Source organism: Sapajus apella, unplaced genomic scaffold (genome assembly GCF_009761245.1).
Source record: "Sapajus apella isolate SASKATOON/1434 unplaced genomic scaffold, GSC_monkey_1.0 scaffold21, whole genome shotgun sequence".
NCBI lineage: Eukaryota > Metazoa > Chordata > Mammalia > Primates > Cebidae > Sapajus > Sapajus apella.
The window spans coordinates 4,379,076-4,397,489 of NW_022436961.1; the positions used below are offsets into that span (position 1 = coordinate 4,379,076).

At 35.2% G+C, this 18,414-nt stretch overlaps 1 protein-coding gene across 1 annotated transcript in view; it reads left to right on the forward strand.

Moving 5' to 3' along the window:
* The first annotated feature begins 783 nt into the window (after positions 1-783).
* LOC116558303 (A disintegrin and metallopeptidase domain 3-like) overlaps positions 784-18,414 on the forward strand; it is a 78,033-nt gene continuing 60,402 nt past the window's right edge. The window contains exons 1-4 of the mRNA XM_032288138.1: positions 784-928; positions 1,343-1,425; positions 8,642-8,697; positions 9,721-9,799. Of these exons, the coding sequence (XP_032144029.1) occupies positions 871-928; positions 1,343-1,425; positions 8,642-8,697; positions 9,721-9,799 (276 nt within the window). The 5' untranslated portion in view covers positions 784-870. The remainder of the gene's footprint in view (positions 929-1,342; positions 1,426-8,641; positions 8,698-9,720; positions 9,800-18,414) is intronic.

Here is an 18,414-nt window from a genome sequence, read left to right on the forward strand (position 1 = left end):
ACTACAATAAAAATGTTACAATAGATAATAAATTGTGAAAAAATTGAAATTAGGTAAACCACTTACCTACATGGTAAGAGATAAAATAAAATTATTTCTACGTAACTATGTTATCCTTCCTTGTGTTAACTCCATACTGATGGGCAAAAATATGTCTGGCTTTTCATTTAGTCTCCCTAAGCCATAAAGTTTTTCTAAGAAACAAAGTGTAGAAAAGTTAATAAATAAATGAATGTTGATTGTTTTTATAAAGTCATAAGTGTGATTTTTTTGCCTGATACTTATAAATTGTACTAAAATAATAAGACATAGCCATATATTCATATTTTGCTTTTTATTTAGAGTCCTTAGTTTCCTAAGAGACTGATTTTTAGTTTTTCCTGTGTGTTTGTGTTTTGACCTGAATCTTAAGAGCAGAAAACTGGAAGTAGATAGAACTAATATTGGCAATTGGCTGCTACTAAACATATTGTGATTCCTATTTTTTTCTGTTTTCCTTCACTACAGTAATTCAACCGTCTTCCCAAAGGCTATGATATGGAATAGTCATATTGCCAAGACTTCACCAGCAAAAGGTCTAGAGTAGAAATGTGCTTTATAACCCTATGTTACCCCCAAATGCATTGTAAATGTCAAGCTTTTTGAAAAAGGAGCCCTTGTGGCAGAAGCTCAGGCTCCCAGTGCAGCCATCTATGATTGGGCTCGCCGGGCTGTAGGCTCCACCTGCCTTGGAATCCACGGAGTGGGTCCCCGCTGTGCCCCGCAGACCCCACCGCCCTTCGGCTCCGCTCGGCCTCCACCGCCCTAGCCGCGAGCTGTAGCCGTTCCAAGGGCAACGGCCATCTCTGCGGCTGGGCCACCGGCCACGCAATGCTGTCTCTCTTGCTGATCCTCTCAGGCCTGAGCCTTCTGACCATCGCGGGCCCGAGTAAGTGAAAAGCCCTGCAGGAGAGGAGGCCGCCTTTCCCCTTTGGCCTTTCGCAGGGCCCAGAAGCTCAGGCCAGGCTGGGGAGGGGGCCCTCAGAGCCATCCACCAAGTGTGGGACCCCGGGCTGCATCAGGAAGGGGGATGCCAGATAGGGTCTGAGACCTGCAGCCCACACTACTCCCACACAGGACTGAGGTCACCAAGCCCTAAAGTGTCCTTGGGTACAGTAAGGTAAACCTCCCACGCCTGGAAGAGCCTCTTCTTGGAAATGGACAGTGTGTGTGTGTCTGTGTGTCTGTGTGTGTGTGTCTGTGTGTCTGTGTGTCTGTGTGTGTGTGTGTGTGTGTGTGTGTGAAGAAAGGACGCTGTGACATGATACACTGGGAGTGCTCACATACGCTTTTCCTCATGCAGATTCTGAAACACCCATTCTGCAAATTACAGTACCACGGAAGATCCAGACAAACACCGATGATGGCGATGTTTCAGAAACACATGTAACTAAGAGATCATCTTTTAAAATTATGGTGTTTTCTTTTTCTGGACTATGTGGCCCCAATCAATTCATACATATCCCTTTGTGAAATTTTGTTTGTGTTCTAATTCACTGTGCTAAGGAATCATTTGGTCTGAATGACAGAGTTGGTTTTTTTTTATTTTAATTTCTCAATTAATATATGAATGTTAGATAACTGTTTTAAAATAAAGATTCAGAAAAAGAATCCCCAAATTTCTGTAACACAAAGGAACATATACAGTCTACTGGGTTCTTTTAGAAAATATGTACATTTAAGTCTGTATTATTATATAATTTAGGTTATACTAATTTTTACTGAGCAACATGTTTTTAACATGGCAATATATAAGGACTATCTTCATATCTATACATATATATATAAATCCTTTGTAAAAATGAAAGGGATTTTATCTTTTATCTGATTAGAGTAGGAAAGTATGTACATTGTAAAATTAAATTGAGGCGATACAGAGAATTGTGAATAAAGTAAATATCCACACCAGTCTCTGAAAGTAATAAATTTGTACTAAATGAACATTTAGACACACATGCACATGGGCACATATATTTTTAATGATTATATATGACTGTAATTGACATTTTCATTTATTTATAAATATTAGATTTACTTTTATGGTAATAAACATGACTGTCACTCTCATAACTTCATAAAATGTCATATGGATGTAACATCATATATCTTATTAAAATTTTGACTCATAATTTCATAAACCTTCTTTGATAGTTGGTTTATGTAGGATCAATGGGCAAGCCATTACAATTTTCTGTAAACATTGCAGAATATCTTCCAGAAAAGTTGCATGGCATTTGACTCTCATTAACAAACTATAATGATATGTATCTTTTTGAACTGTCACCAGACTTTGTTCAGTTTTCTCATTTCCACTAATGCACACAGACACACACACACTCGCATACACCATTATGAGAGGTAAGCATTATTACTTAAGGATGAAATGTTCAGCTCACTAGGAATATTTGAGAATTCTAAAGTTGTATGAATTTAATAAAATGCATTCAGCACCTAGAAAGTGAAAATTCATAGCTCTAGAGGAAGAAATTGTCAAATGCATTTCCATAGTGAGATCTTAAAATGTTTTCCTCAAATGTTGGTTGACAAATCATAAGAATATTCATAAAGATAAAGAAAAGTTGAACAATAAAAATAATTTTTCTCCAGTGGACATATATAGAACATGAATCCAGTGGAATAAATATATTGTTTTCTCCAGTTCTGATTTTTTTAGGACTCACTGGACTCTGCAGTTTATCACACATGAATTGGAGAAACATTCACTGTGAGCTTCCTGTTTAGGAACACAATCTCTGTGTTCCTAAAGCATACTGAGACTTTGACTTCCACCGACAAGAACTACAGGAGAAATTTTGGCTTTTGGAGAACTCAGCTGAAATCTTTCAGTGATTCTTTAAGTAGTCAAGTAGGACTTGTCAAAATATTTAGGCAAACACTGAGGAGGCTCCTTTGGCCAGGGATGTTTTGAGCCCTAAAAGCCAGTTATAAATATCACTGCCTTTGTTTTGGATAAGAATCTGAAATCTCCAGATATGTAGGGATCCCCAGATCTAAAGATAGAGGTTTTCCAATCCAGTTGTAATTTAGCTTTATGCCACTATAAGTAATGCACATTTTTCTGAACAATATGTAAAACAGTCAACAAAATTGATGACAGTAAAGAAAGAAAACTAAAATTCAAATACTGGTAGTGTAAAACTAGTCATTTGGTAACAATTAGGATAAAACTTAAAGCACTCAAAAATGCATTTAGAAGTTTGTAGATGTATATTTATATATTTCACAGGGTAAAGAAAAACCAGTGATGATGGATATTATCAATAAATAATGGAAAAAAATGAAGAAATTACATACAGAAATTTGATATGCACTTGAAAATTGCATAGGAACATAACTAAAAGTATATAAATAACCAATATTTTACCTGACAAAGCTGTCATTCAGAAATGAGGGATTAAAAAATATCCTGTACAAATAAAGGCTGAGGAAGTTTACTACCACTGAGCTTGCCTAATAAGAAATGCTAAGAGGAGTTATTTAAGCTAAAATGAAAGGAGGCTAAATTATAACAGGAACACATATGGAAGTGTAATACACACTGTAAAGGCAAATATAAGTCAATTTCAGAATACTATAATGTTGTAATAGAGGTATATGAGTCACTTATAACTCTAATGCAAAGGTTAAAAGACAAAAGTGTTAAAATAACTATCATTGCCATAGTTTGTTAATGAATACAAAATATAAAAAGATGGAAAATGTGACATAAATAACATAAAATTATGCATAGGTGTGGAAATGATAGTATATAGTTTTTATGTGATTGAAGTTAAATTTCTAGTATCTTAAACTAACCTGATATGACTATATATTTCATGTAGGCCTCATGGTAAACTGTGAAAGAAAAACCTATAGTAAATACACAAAAATTAAAGAGAAAAGAATCAAGAGATACCACTGCAGGTTAACATCAATCACAGAGGAACACAGCAAGAGAGGAAAAATGTATGAAACAACATATAAAACAGCCAGAAAACAATGATCAAATGGCAATAGTAAGTCTTCATAGCAATAATTACTCTAAATTTAAATGGACTATAAACTCTCCAACCAAAAGACATAGAGTATCTGAATGGATTAAAAGTATCCAAAGATATGCTGCCTGAGAGAGACACACTTGAGCTTTAAGAACACACAGGGACTGAAAGTGAAGGGATAAAAAGAGATACTGCATGGAAATCAAAATCCAAAGAGGAGAGGAGTTGCTATGCTTTTATGAGACAAAGATAGACTTTAAGTCAAAAACCATAGCAAAGGGCAAAAAAAGTTGTAATGTAATGATAAATGGCCAGTTAATCAGGAAGATATAACAATTTAAAACATATATGCACCAAACACAGAGCCCCCTAAATGTATAAAGCAAATTTAAAGAATTGAAATGAGAAATAATAATATTAACGGGAACTTCAATACCCCAATTTCAACAATGGACAGTTTTATACAGCAGAAAATTAATAAGGGACATTTAGACTTAAAGTGTACTTTAGACCAAATGGACCTAAAAGACCTCTGTAGAACATTCCATCAAATAGAAACAGACTACACATTCTTCTCACGTACATATGTAACGTTTTCTAGAATAAATCATACTAGGCCACAAAAAAATTTTTAACAAATTTAGGAAATGTATAATCATAATCATAACCAGCATCTTTTCTAACTACAATGTTAAGAAATTAGATGTAACGAGGAAAAACAGAAAATTCCTACATAAGTTGAAATTAAACAATATCTTCTTAAACAACCAGTTGATCAAAGAAGAAACCAAAAGGTAAAAAAAAGAAAAGAGTAAAATAGCCATAGAATAGAGCAACCAAAACTAAGAGTTCTGTTTTTAAAAATATAAACAAAATTAATAAACTTTTAGCAATACTAGGAAGAGCAGAGGGCTCAAATAGGCAATACCAGAATTAAAGGAGGAGACATTACCATTGACATCACCAAGTAAAGGCATCAGGCTATGAACATTTTATGCCAACAAACTGTCTAACATAGAAGAAATGGACAGCATCCTAGAAACACAATCTACAAAGACTGAGTAATGAAAATAGAAAATCTGAGGAGATCAGTAACAAGTAAGACTGAATCAGTAATCAAAAATCTCCTACAAAGAAAGGTCCAGGACCAGACGACTTAACTGGTGATTTCCACCAAACATTTTAAAAGAAAAAAAAAGCATAAATAATGATTATTCTCAAAGAGTTTTCCAAAGAATTGAAGAGGAGCACTTCCAAACTTATTTCATGAAGCCAATATTACAATATTACTCTAACACCAAAGTCGGACCAAGATACTCCCAGATAAAACATGAGCCAATATCCCTGGACAAAGATGCAAATATCCTCAATAAAATACTACCAAATTCAACAGCACAATAAAAGGACTGTATGTCATAATCAACTGGGATTTATTTCTGGAATTCAAGGATTGTTAAACATATGCAAATGAATACATGTATATGCCACATTAAGAGAATAAAGGATAAAAATCATATCATTCATCTCAATAGATAAAGCCAAGGCTTTGGACAAAATCCAGCATTCTTTTATGATTAAAGTCCTCAACTAATTGGGCATAGGACGAATTTACCTCAAAATAATAAAGACCATAAATGACAGGCCTACATCTAACATCATACTCAATATGGAAAAGCTGAAAATTTTTCCTCTAATATCATGAAAATGACACTGGTGCCCAGTCTCCCCACTAGTGTTAAACATTGAACTCCATCCAAAAAAAAGAAGAAGAAGAAGAAAAGGAAAAAGAAAAAAAATAAAACCTGCTTGTAACAAAGGCCAAGGATAGCCGTCCTCACTTCAACTCAAGTTAACTCCATTAAAATTGTATTTTGTGCCTCAGCTTCTTCCTGTAGGTGTTTTGACTCCTCCTAGCCAAGGACTCTCAGTGGAGGTGCAGTGGAAGCCAGAATTCATGTCCTCACCCACTGGGGCCCACAAAGCCTCCCTTGCAAACCCCTCTCAAGGCTGGGCTCGGCCGCCTTTTTGTGCATTCCCACGGTCAGTCCCCCTGCATTTCCACCAGGAGACTGGACTATCATAATCTCCAACATTCTTGTCTGACACCCACACTGCACTCAGAAGGGCTGTGATTTATTCACTCTGCTATCTCCAGTATCCACTACTTAATGGGGCTTTATGGGTGTGTACTGAAGGAAGAAAGGGAGGATTGGGGGAGAAAAGCCTGGAAATGGTAAAGAGATCAGACTGGGTTTCAGTGGCTCATGCCTGTAATCCTAGCAATTTGGGAGGCCAAAGTGGGTGGATCATTTGAGGTCAGGAGTTTGAGAACAGCCTGGCCAACATGGTGAAACCCCATCTCTACCAAAAAAGAAAAAAAATACAAAAATTAGCTGGACATGGTGGCGTGTGCTTGTAGTCCCAGTTCCTCGGGAGACTGAGGCAGGAAAATCGCTTGGACCCAGGAGAGGTGATTGCAGTGAGGCAAGATAGCACTCTTGCACTCCAGCCTGGACAGCAGAGTGAGACTTTGTCTTCAAAAATAAATAAAAAAAAAATTGGTGTATATCTGGCTGCATTCAAATAATATCTCACATGTATTCAAAGAAATCTGAGACCAGCCACTGCCTTACTCTCAGGAAGCAAGCACAGGAAAACTAAGTAATTGCATCCCATCAACAGTGGAGTGTGCAAGTGACAGCAGATGTGGCTCTTCCAATGAAGAGGCCAAGGGATTGGGACACTTGGGAAATCCCAAGCCACACCTGAGGGGCCAACTACAGCCAAATGGAGTATTGCCTTCTCCAAACACAGATGGGACTTGGATTGCAGCCCCTGGTCTTAAGCAGGGAAGACCTAAGTCACCTCAATTGTCTTGTGAGAGACCACAGTCTATGCCAAGAGAGAGGAAGTGCCCGTGCAGGCCCTGACATAAAGCCCCTCCGTTAGGAAGTCCTCTGACCTTCTTTTCTTGGATAGCCCTTCCTTCACAATCAGATGAGAGAAAGTTACTTCCTTGCAAGTTAAGACTAATGTTATTATTGGACTTGACCATGGGTGGAAGTTGCACCAGAAGGATTATTCAAGAATATAAACTAAAATGCCTCCAAGTGAAATTGTCTATTATCATATGACACGATCTTATACATAGAAAATCATAAATATTCTATATGAAGAAAAGTCAGAATGAAGACATGAATTCAGTAAAGTTAACAGTATACAAAAACCAACGTAAAACAGATAAGCTGTGTTTCCATATATAGTAAACTAGCCAAAGAATAAATTTTTAAAAAATTTATACCATCATGAAGAATAAAATATTTAGCAATACATTTAACTATGTCAGACAAAATGGTATGTCATTTGTCTCTGGGTATATGGAAAAAGAAAATGTAGATTGATAGATGATTGATCGATTGATCAATAAATAAACAATGGAAATACTCATTTTTTAAAAAGAAGGAAATCCTGCCATCCATCATCCTGGTTGTACCTGGAGGACATTATGCTAAATGAAATAAGCCAGACACACAAAGACAAATATTGCATGATCTCACTTATTTTTACTATCTTAAAAATAAACTCAAACACGTAGTAACAGAAATTAGATGGTAGTCACCAGGGGCTAGAGGTGTGGGTGAAAAGAGAAGACACTGGATAAAGGGTAACTTTCAGTTATAAGATTAATAAATTCAGAAAACTGAATGTACATCATGGTCACTATAGTTAATAATAATATTTTGTTTACTTAAAATTTACTAAGAGTAGATCTCAAATGTTCTCACCACATATGATAAAATGGTAACTATCTGAGGTGGTGGATATAGTAATTTGGTTGTTTTAATCATTCACAATATATGTGTATGTTAAAACATCATATACATCTTATGTACACTTTAAATAAATACAAGGCTTGTTTTTCAGTTATAGCTTAATAAAGTTGAAAAAATAAAATTGCTTTAAAGTGTTCTGGAAATGAAAGGGACTTTGATTATTGATACAGATATCAATATATCATGAAGATATCATCATGCTTAATCTGTTTGAAACACCATACTAAATCTGTCTGAAACCAGAAACCACCATTAAATGGAGGGGCTTCTAATTAAATGTGAGCACTCTCAGAAGGTTGTGACTTTGTATGAGATGACACTCTTGAGCTAAGGCAATAGCAAAAGGGTGTGGGGAGAGGAGGATTGCTTGTGGGTAGTACTTCTGGCACCTGGGCAATAATTCTTTTATTCTTAACTGGGAAACTGTGCTGCATTATTTTGTTTTCAATTTATTTGTGCTGAGAGCTGCAAAATAGAGCAAAGATAACAAAATTCAAATTTCTTCAACTGTTTCTCAGCATTTCTAAACAATATCCTCATTTTAAATTCAAGTCTCATAATAATACATGCTAATGATTAATGATCTGAGTTTTGAAATTTAGACTCCTTGTGTTTATTTAAATTATAATTGTTATACATTCCAATTTTGATACATGTAGGATATAATCTACATTTGTATGAATGAATATATGTTTCAAGGAACTGTGATGTTTAACTTTTACGAAGTTAGAATCTCTACTAATTACTTTCCCTCTGAACATTTTGCTACAGGTCACTTATTCCATCAAAATTGAGGGGAAATCATACACTTTCCTGCTTGAAAAACAGTAAGTTATTGAAAAACGTTCATTATTTTTAGTGTCTTAAATTTTTACAATCACTACCCTAAATTGAACTTAAATAAGAAAATGAATATTAGATTTATTTAATAACATTTTATATCTTCTCTGTGATTCATTTTAGTCATCAATTGCAGATTGTCATTTTGAGACTGTTTCAGGGAGGGATTATGCCTTTTCCTAGGTTCCAAAATGAAGGCAGGATGGAGCTGAATCTTTAGTAAACTTGTGAAGGACATTCATTGCTGTTTTAAGACACTTAATAATTTTGGAGTTGTTTTTACCAAAGTATAACATCATGAAAACTAACGTAAATATATAAAATCTATTGTTACTTGTTAAACAAATATTAACTAAGGTATATGAGCCATAAAATTACAGTTGAATCTAAAAGAAAACCTATTTTGAAATCTGGCACCCCTGCTTATTACTATACATATATCTGTGTTTGTCAGTTTTATTTTATTTTATTTTATTTTATTTTATTTTATTTTATTTGTGAGACAGGGTCCCATTCAGCCGCCCAGGCTGGAATGTGGTAGTGCAATCATAACTCACTGCAGCCTAGATTTCTTGAGCTCAAGACATCCTCTTGCCTTGGCCTCCCAAGTAGCTAAGACTACAGGCACACACCACCACGATCCACCAATTTATTTTTATTTTTAGTAGAGATGGGGGATCTCTATATGTTGCCCAGGCTGGTCTTGAACCCCTGAGCTCAAGCAATCCTCCAGGTTTGGCCTGCCAAAGTACTGGGATTACAGGTGTGAGCCAGTTGATTATTTTGAATTCATTAAAGCAGCCCCACACTTTTTTCTGATTATACTGGTTATTATTCTTTCTTATATTCACAATATGCTATCAAAAAGCAGCAAGTTAATATAGAAATAAGTCCATTTCATGTTTATATGTTTGTATTGAAGGCAAATTTTGTTTAATTTTATTATTCTGGAAATTATTTTTAATTAATGAAATAATTACAATGTAGGGTCTTTATTTTGATTGAATTAGGTCATTTTTACACCCACGTTTCCTGGTGTATTTATACAATGAATCAGGAATATTGCATGGAGATTCTTCATTTTCAAACGTGAGTTTTTGTTTCTCCCAAGTAAAATTACATTTTTATGTGGTTAAGGTGCCATTGCTAGGGAGGAAATTAACACTTTATGCCCCACATAATTATTGAGAAAATAGAGCACAAAAGTAAATATAATGTGGCAATTACTATGAAAGCATATTGAATAGAACGACTACTTTTTTAAAAATCTGGAACTTAGGAATCATTTATCAAAAAAAAGACATTTAAGGTATGTCTGAAAGTATTAGTAGGAGTTTTGGGGATGGGGATGGAAGTGTGTCAAGGAGCTAAGACGCACAGAGAAGTTTCAATTGATATAGGACAGGGCCTGAGCAGTGGAGAAAATGGTAGACATTAGATTACAGAAAGACCCCAGGGAACCAGTGAGAGTGATGATGGAAAAAAGTAGACAGTGTACAGAACCTTAATAGGTCCACATGTGAAATCGCAAAATTAGAGTTATAGCTAAAAAGCTTTTCTCTTTCTTCTTTTTTTTTTTTTTTGAGACAAGGTCTTGCTCTGTCACCCCAGGCTGGAATGCAGTGGTACAAAATTGGCTCACTGCAGCCTCTGCCTCCCAGACTCAGGTGATCCCACCTCAGCTTCCCAAGTAGCTGAGCCGACAAACGCAAGACACACCAGGCTTATTTTTGTATTTTTGGTTGAGACGGGGTTTCACCATGTTGCCCAGGCTAGTCTCAAGCTCCTCGGTTCAAGCGATCTGCCTGCCTTGGCCTCCTAAAGTGCTGGGATTACAGGCTGGAAGACATTTAAGAGTCAAGAAAGTTTTGATATTATGTAAGAAAGTTCACTTGACCCTATAAGATATTTATTACATCCTGTAAGGTATTTATTACCCTGTAACACATTTATTCACATGACTGGGAGGAAGTGAATGCCAATGATGGGTCATACTCTATTGCTATATTGGAACTAAGAGATGATGAAATCTACAGTATGGTAACTGATAAAGGATTTTCCCTCCCTACCAAATTACAATTAGAAGTCAGAAAAAGAAATCATGAGGCACCTGTTCTGAGACATGTGACAACAGGCAGATTAGGAATTTTGTACCTGAGAGAATATAAGCACAGAAGGTGAATTTCATGTTTAAGTTTACCCCCTATTGTAGATAGTCTGGACCATAGATAGCAACCAGAGGTGGAAACAAGCAGAACACTCTTAAGAGTTTGGAGTTTAAGGTTGCTGATTACTGCTGATTTTTAACTTTTCTGTATTTTGAATATGTCTTTTGTCAAACAAGTGCTTTGCACATATTTTGTCCGTTTCTGATTTGTCTTACTTTTTAAATGGTCTACCACAGATCAAAATTTTTATTTTTGATGAGGGCTAATTTATCAACAATTCTTGTTATGATTGGTTGTTTTCATATCAAACCTATGGACTCTATGTAGCATTCTTTTCTAAAGACTTTCTGGTTTTTGTTTTTGTTTTTCTTTTTAAGTTTTATACTTTACATTTATTTTTTTATTTATTTATTTATTTTGAGGTAATTTTGTATAAGATATGATATTGAGATCAAAGTTCAGTCTTTTGACTATATGTATAATAGTTACAGCACTACTTATATTTCTAAAATGTTATCTTTCTGCCTTGAATTGTTCTTTTAACTATTTTGTCAAAAATCCATGGACCAAGTGTGGACGTATTGCTGGTTTATAAACTACAGTGGTTTTTCCCACTTTCTTATAGTTTTTAACTTTTTTCAGCTATTCTATTCTAGATATTTTGCTTTTTTATTTTAAATTTAAATAAAGCTACTCCTGTTAAATCTGTAGATCAATTTGGGGAGAACTGACATCTTTACTATGTTAAGTTTTCCAATCCAAAAACACAGTAAGTCTCTTCTTTCATTTGGTCTTTTATGTATATCTTTCACTAGTGTTTTTGTTATTTCAGCTTTCAGATCCTGTACATTTTTTAGGTTTATACCTAACTATTTCATTTTATTGGAATAATTTTCAATGATATTGTGTTCTAATTTTAGTTTCCACATGTATGTTGTCATTTTCTAGTTGCAATTCACTTTTTTGGGGTTTCATCTACTATTTTCATATCTTGCTAAATTCACATAATAGTTATATAAGGGCTTTTTAATAGATTCCTTGAGATTTCCTACATAGACACATCTTTTACAAATATAGACAATTTTCTTTTTTCAATCAATAGATCAGTCTGCTTTTCTCTTTCTTTCTTTCTTTCTTTCTTTCTTTCTTTCTTTCTTTCTTTCTTTCTTTCTTTCTTTCTTTCTTTTCTTTCTTTCCTTCTTTTTTTTCTTTTTGCCTTGCCTCACTGTAATTTGCTAAAATTTCCATTACCATGTTGAATAACAGTAGTGGGGGCAGACATTCTTCAACTATTCCCAATTTCATGGAAAACAGATTCAGTCTTTCATCGTGAAAAACTAATGTTGGCTTTAGGTTTTCTTATATTCTCTGTATCAAGTTGAAAAAATTCTTCTCTATTTCTAGCCAGCTAAAAGCTTATTTTGTTCTATTTTTCATTAATGGTTATTTAATTATAGAAAATCCTTTTTTTATATCAATTGATAAGATTACAAGTTTTCTTTTCTGGTCCTTTGAAATGGTGAATCCAATTGATTTATTTTTAAATCTTGAAATAGTTTTGCAAACCAAAAAAATTACAACCAAGTCCTGACGTGTATAATTATAATTCTTTTTACACATGACTGTTATTATCTTGAGGTTTTTCTCGCCAATTTTGATGAGAGATATTGATCTGAAAGTTTTTTTTTTTTTTTTTTGGACTGGCTTTGTTTGATTTTTGCATTAGGGTCATAATAATATATGTGTAAGGTCCTATAAAGGAAGTTGAGATTGGCTTTTTCTGCATCTATTAATTTCATCCTGTAAATTGTATTATTTATTATGTAGTATAGTGTATCACATTAATTAATTTTCTTATGTTGAACCACTGTTGCATTTCAGAAAGCCCACCTGGTCATAGTGTATAATACTTTTAATATGCTCTTGAATTCAGTTGTTTTTGAAATTTTTTTCCATCTATGTGCATCAGGGATATTGGCTTATAATTTTCTTCTTCTTATTTATTTATTATACTTTAAGTACTGAGGTACATGTACAGATAATGCAGGTTTGTTACATAGGTATATATGTGCCATGTTGGTGGTTTGCTGCATGCATCCATCACCCCGTCATCTACATTAAGTATTTCTCCTAATGCTATCCCTCCCCAAACTCCCCCAACTCCTGCTATTCCTCCCCTAGGCCCCAACCCCACAGGCCCCAGTGTGTGATGGTCCCCTCCCTATGTCCATGTGTTCTCATTGTTCAACACCCACTTATGAGTGAGAACATGGGGTGTTTGGTTTTCTGTTCTTGCATCAGTTTGCTGAGAATGATGGTTTCCAGTTTCATCCATGTCCTTGCAAAGAACATGAACTCATCCTTTTTTATGCCTACATAGCATTCTATGGTGTATACATGACACATTTTCTTTATCCAATCTATCATTGATGGGCATTTGGGTTGGTTCCAAGTCTTTGCTATTGTGAACACTGCCACAATAAATATATGTGTATATGTGTCTTTATAATAGAATGATTTATAATTCTTTGGGTATTATACCCAATAAAGGGATTGCTAGGTCAGATGGTATTTCTATTTCTAGATCCTTGAGGAATCGCCACACTGTCTTCCACAATGGTTGAATTAATTTACACTCCCACCAACAGTGTAAAAGAATGATTTATAATTCTTTGGGTATTATACCCAATAAAGGGATTGCTAGGTCAGATGGTATTTCTTCACGTCCTCTCCAGTGTCTATTGTTACCTGATTTTTTAATGATCATCATTCTAACTGGCCCGAGATGGTATCTTGATGTGGTTTTGATTTGCATTTCTCTATTGACCAGTGATGATAAGCTTTTTTTCATATGTTGGTTGGCTGCATAAATGTCTTCTTTTCAAAAGTGTCTGTTCATCTACTTTGTCCAATTTTTGATGGGGTTGTTTTTTTCTTGTAAGTTTGTTTAAGTTCTCTGTAGATTCTGGATATTAGCCCTTTGTCAGATGGGTAGATTGCAAAAATTTTTACCCATTCTGTTGGTTGCTGGTTCGCTCTATTGATACTGTCTTTTGCTGTGCAAAAGCTCTTAAGTTTAATTAGATCCCATTTTTCTATTTTGATTTTTATTGCCATCGCTTTTGGTGTTTTAGTCATGAAGTCCTTGCCTATGCCTATGTCCTGAAAGGTATTGCCTAAGTTTTCTTCTAGAGTTTTTTTGGTGTTAGGCCTCATGTTTAAATCTTTAATTCATCTGGAGTTAATTTTTGTATAAGATGTAAGGAAGGGGTCCAGTTTCAGCTTTCTGCACATGGCTAGCCAATTTTCCCAACACCATTTATCAAACAGGAAATCCTTTCCCCATTGCTTGTTTTTGTCAGCTTTGTCAAAGATAGGATTGCTGCAGTTGTGTGGTGTTCGTTCTGAGGTCTCTGTTCTGTTCCATTGGTTTATACCTCTGTTTTGGTACCAGTACCATGCTGTTTTGATTACAGTAGCCTTGTAATATAGTTTGAAGTCAGATAGCATGATGACTTCAGCTTTGTTTTTTTTTGGTTTTTTTGGTGTTTTTTGCTTAGGATTCTCTTGGCTATGCCGGCTCTTTTTTAGTCCCATATGAAGTTTAAGGTGATTTTCTCCAATTGTGTGAAGAAAGTCATTGTTAGCGTGATGGGGATGGCATTGAATCTATAAATTACTTTGGCCAGTATAGCAATTTTCATGATATTCATTCTTCCTAACTATGAGCATGGAATGTTTTTCCATCGTTTGTATCCTCTCTTATTTCCTTGAGCAGTGGTTTGTAGTTCTCCTTGAAGAGGTCCTTCACATCTGTTGTTAGTTGTATGCCTAGATATTTTATTCTCTTTGTAGCAATTGTGAATGGGAGTTCAATCATGATTTGGCTCTCTGTTTGTCTATTATTGGTGTATAGAAATGCGTGTAATTTTTGCACATTGATTTTGTATCCTGAGACTTTGTTGAAGTTGCTTATCAGCTTAAGGAGATTTTGGGCTGAGTCGATGGGGTTTTCTAAATGTACAATCATGTCATCTGCAAATAGGGACAATTTGACATCTTCTCTTCCTATGTGAATACTCTTTTATTTCTTTCTCTTGTCTGATGGCACTAGACAGAATTTCCAATACTGTGTTAAATAGGAGTGGTGAGACAGGGTATCCTTGTCTTTGCCGATTTTCAAAGGGAATGTTCCAGTTTTTGCCCATTCAGTATGATATTGGCTGTGGGTTTGTTGTAAATAGCTCTTATTATTTTGAGATTTGACTCATCAATACCCAGTTTATTGAGAGTTTTTAGCATAAAGGACTGTTGAATTTTGTGGAAGGCCTCCTCTACATCTATTGAGATAATCATGTGGTTTTTGTCTTTGGTTCTGTTTGTTTGATGGATTACATTTATAGATATGCATACATTGAACCAGCCTTGCATACCTGGAATGAAGCCAACTTGATCATGATGGATAAGCTTTTTGATGCGCTGTTTGATTTGGTTTACCCGTATTTTATTGAAGATTTTTGCATCAATGTTCATCAAGGATATTGGCCTGAGATTTTCTTTTTTAGTTGTGTCTCTGTCAGGTTTTGGTATCAGGATAATGTTGGTCTCATAAAATGAGTTAGGGAGGATTCTCTCTTTTTGTATTGTCTGGAATAATTTCAGAAGGAACGGTACCAGCTCTTCTTTGTACCTCTGGTAGAATTTGGCTGTGAACCTGTCTGGTCCTGGATTTTTTTAGTTGGTAGGCTATTAATTGCTGCCTCAACTTCAGTCCTTATTATTAGTCTATTCAGGAAGTCAACTTCTTCCTGGTTTAGAGTTGGAACGGTGTGAGTGTCCAGGAATTTATCCATTTCTTCTAGATTTACTGGTTTATTTGCATAGAAGTGTTTGTAGTAATCTCTGATGGTAGTTTGTATTTCTGTGGGATTGGTGGTGATATCCCCTTTATCATATTTGATTGCACTATTTGAATCTTCTCTCTTTTCTTTTTTATTGATCTGGCTGATGGTCTATTTATTTTGTTGATCTTTTTAAAAATCTTGATTTAAAATCCTTGATTTATTGATTTTTTGAAGGGTTTTTTGTGACTCCATCTCCTTCAGTTCTACTTTGATCTTAGATATTTCTTGCCTTCTGCTAGCTTTTGAATTTGTTTGATCTTGCCCCTCTAGTTCTTTTAATCGTGACACTAGAGCGGTGATTTTAGATCTTTCCTCACTTCTCTGGTGGGCATTTAGTGCTATAAATTTCTCTCTAGACACTGCTTTAAATGTGTCCCAGAGATTCTGGTAAGTTGTATCTTCTTTCTCACTGGTTTTGAAGAACATCTTTATTTCTGCCTTCATTTCATTATTTATACAGTAGTTATTCAGGAGCAGGTTGTTTAGTTTCCATGTAGTTGTGCAGTTTTGAGTAAGTTTCTTAATCCTGACTTCTAATTTGATTGCACTGTGATCTGAGAGACTGTTGTGATTTTCATTCTTTGGCATTTTCTGAGAAGGGTTTTACTTCCAATTATGTGGTCAATTTTAGAATAAGTGTGATGTGGTGCTGAGAAGAATATATATTCTGTGGATTTGGGATGAAGAGTTCTGTAGATGTTTATTAGGTTTGCTTGGTCCAGATCTGAGTTTAAGTCCTGGATATCCTTGTTAATTTTCTGTCTCTTTGATCTGTCTAGTATTAACAGTGGGGTGTTATAATCTCCCACAGTTACTGTATGGGAGTCTAAGTCTCTTTGTAGGTCATTAAGAACTTGTTTTTTGTATCTGGGTGCTCCTGTATTGGGTGCATATCTATTTAGGATAGTTAGCTCTTCTTCTTGCATTAATTCCTTTACTATTATGTGATGCCCTTCTTTGTCTCTTTTGATCTTTGTTGGTTTAAAGGCTGTTTTATCAGAGACTAGGATTGCAACATCTGCCTTTTTTTTTTCCTCTCTTCATTTGCTTGGTAAATCTTCCTACATCCATTTATTTTGAACCTATGTGTGTCTTTGCAAGTGAGATGTGTTTGCTGAATACAGCACATTGATGGGTCGTGCCTTTTTATCCAATTTCCCAGTCTGCGTCTTTTGATTGTGGCATTTCGCCCATTTACATTTAAGGTTAATATTGTTATGTGTGAATTTGATCCTGCCATTTTGATTCTAGATGATTGTTTTGCCAGTTAGTTGATGCAGTTTCCTCATAGTGTTGATGGTCTTTACAGTTTGGTATGGTTTTGCAGTGGCTGGTACTGCTTGTTCCTTTCTATGTTTAGTGCTTCCTTCAGGAGCTTTTGTAGGGCAGGCCTGGTGGTGATGAAATCTCTCAGCAATGGCTTGTCCATAAAGGATTTTATTTCTCCTTTGCTTCTAAAGCTTAGTTTGGCTGGATATGAAATTCTGAGTAGAAAATTCTTTTATTTAAGGATGTTAAATATCGGCCCCCACTCTATTCTGGCTTGTAGGATTTCTGCCAAGAGATCCACTGTGAGTCTGAGGGGCTTCCCTTTGTGGGTAACCCAACATTTCTCTCTGGCTGCCTTTAGCATTTTTTCCTTCATTTCAACCCTGGTTAATCTGATAGTTATGTGCCTTGGGGTTGCTCTTCCCCAGGAATACCTTGGTGGTGGTGATTTTCTTTTCCTGTGGTGTATTTATGTGGCTTTGGTGTCTGGCCTCATAGAGGAAGCTTGGAAGTCTTTCCTCTTTCAATTTTTTGCAAGAGTTTAAGAATGCTTTGTGTGGTATTAATTATTCTTTAAATGTTTGATAGAGTTCAACAGTAAATTTCTCTGATCCTGCTCTTTTCTTGTTGTAGGTTTTGATTACTGATCTAATCTTCATTCTAGTTATGAGTCCTTTTAAATTTTATACTTTATTATAATTCAATCTTGGCCATTTTTATGCTAGAAATGTATCAATTTCTTCTATTATCCAGTTTGCTGACATATACTTGTTCATGCTAGTCTCTTAAACTATCTTTTTCTTGTTTCTGTAGCATTAGTTTTAATATCTCTGTTTTACTTCTGATTTTATTTATTTGCATCCTTTGTATTTTCTTAACATGGCTATGTATAATTTTCAATTTTATCTTTTCCAAAAATGAATTTACTTATTTGTTTCTATGTGGATTTTCTATTTTTTATTTTGTTTATTTATGTTCTAATCTTCTTTTTAAATCTTCTTTGCTGGATTATAAATCGTTCTACTATAAGGACATGTGCACACAAATGTTCATTGCAGCACTATTTACAATAGCAAAGACCTGGAACCAACCCAAATGCCCACTCATGATAGACTGGACAGGGAAAATGTGACACATATACACCATGGAATATTATGCAGCCATCAAAAACGATGAGTTTGGGTCCTTTGTAGGGACATGGATGAACCTGGAAACCATCATTCTCAGCAAACTGACAGAAGAGCAGAAGATCAAACACCACATGTTCTCACTCATAGGCGGGTGTTGCACAATGAGAACACATGGACACAGGGAGGGGAGCACTACACACTGGGGTCAGTTGGGGGGAAATAGGGGAGGGACA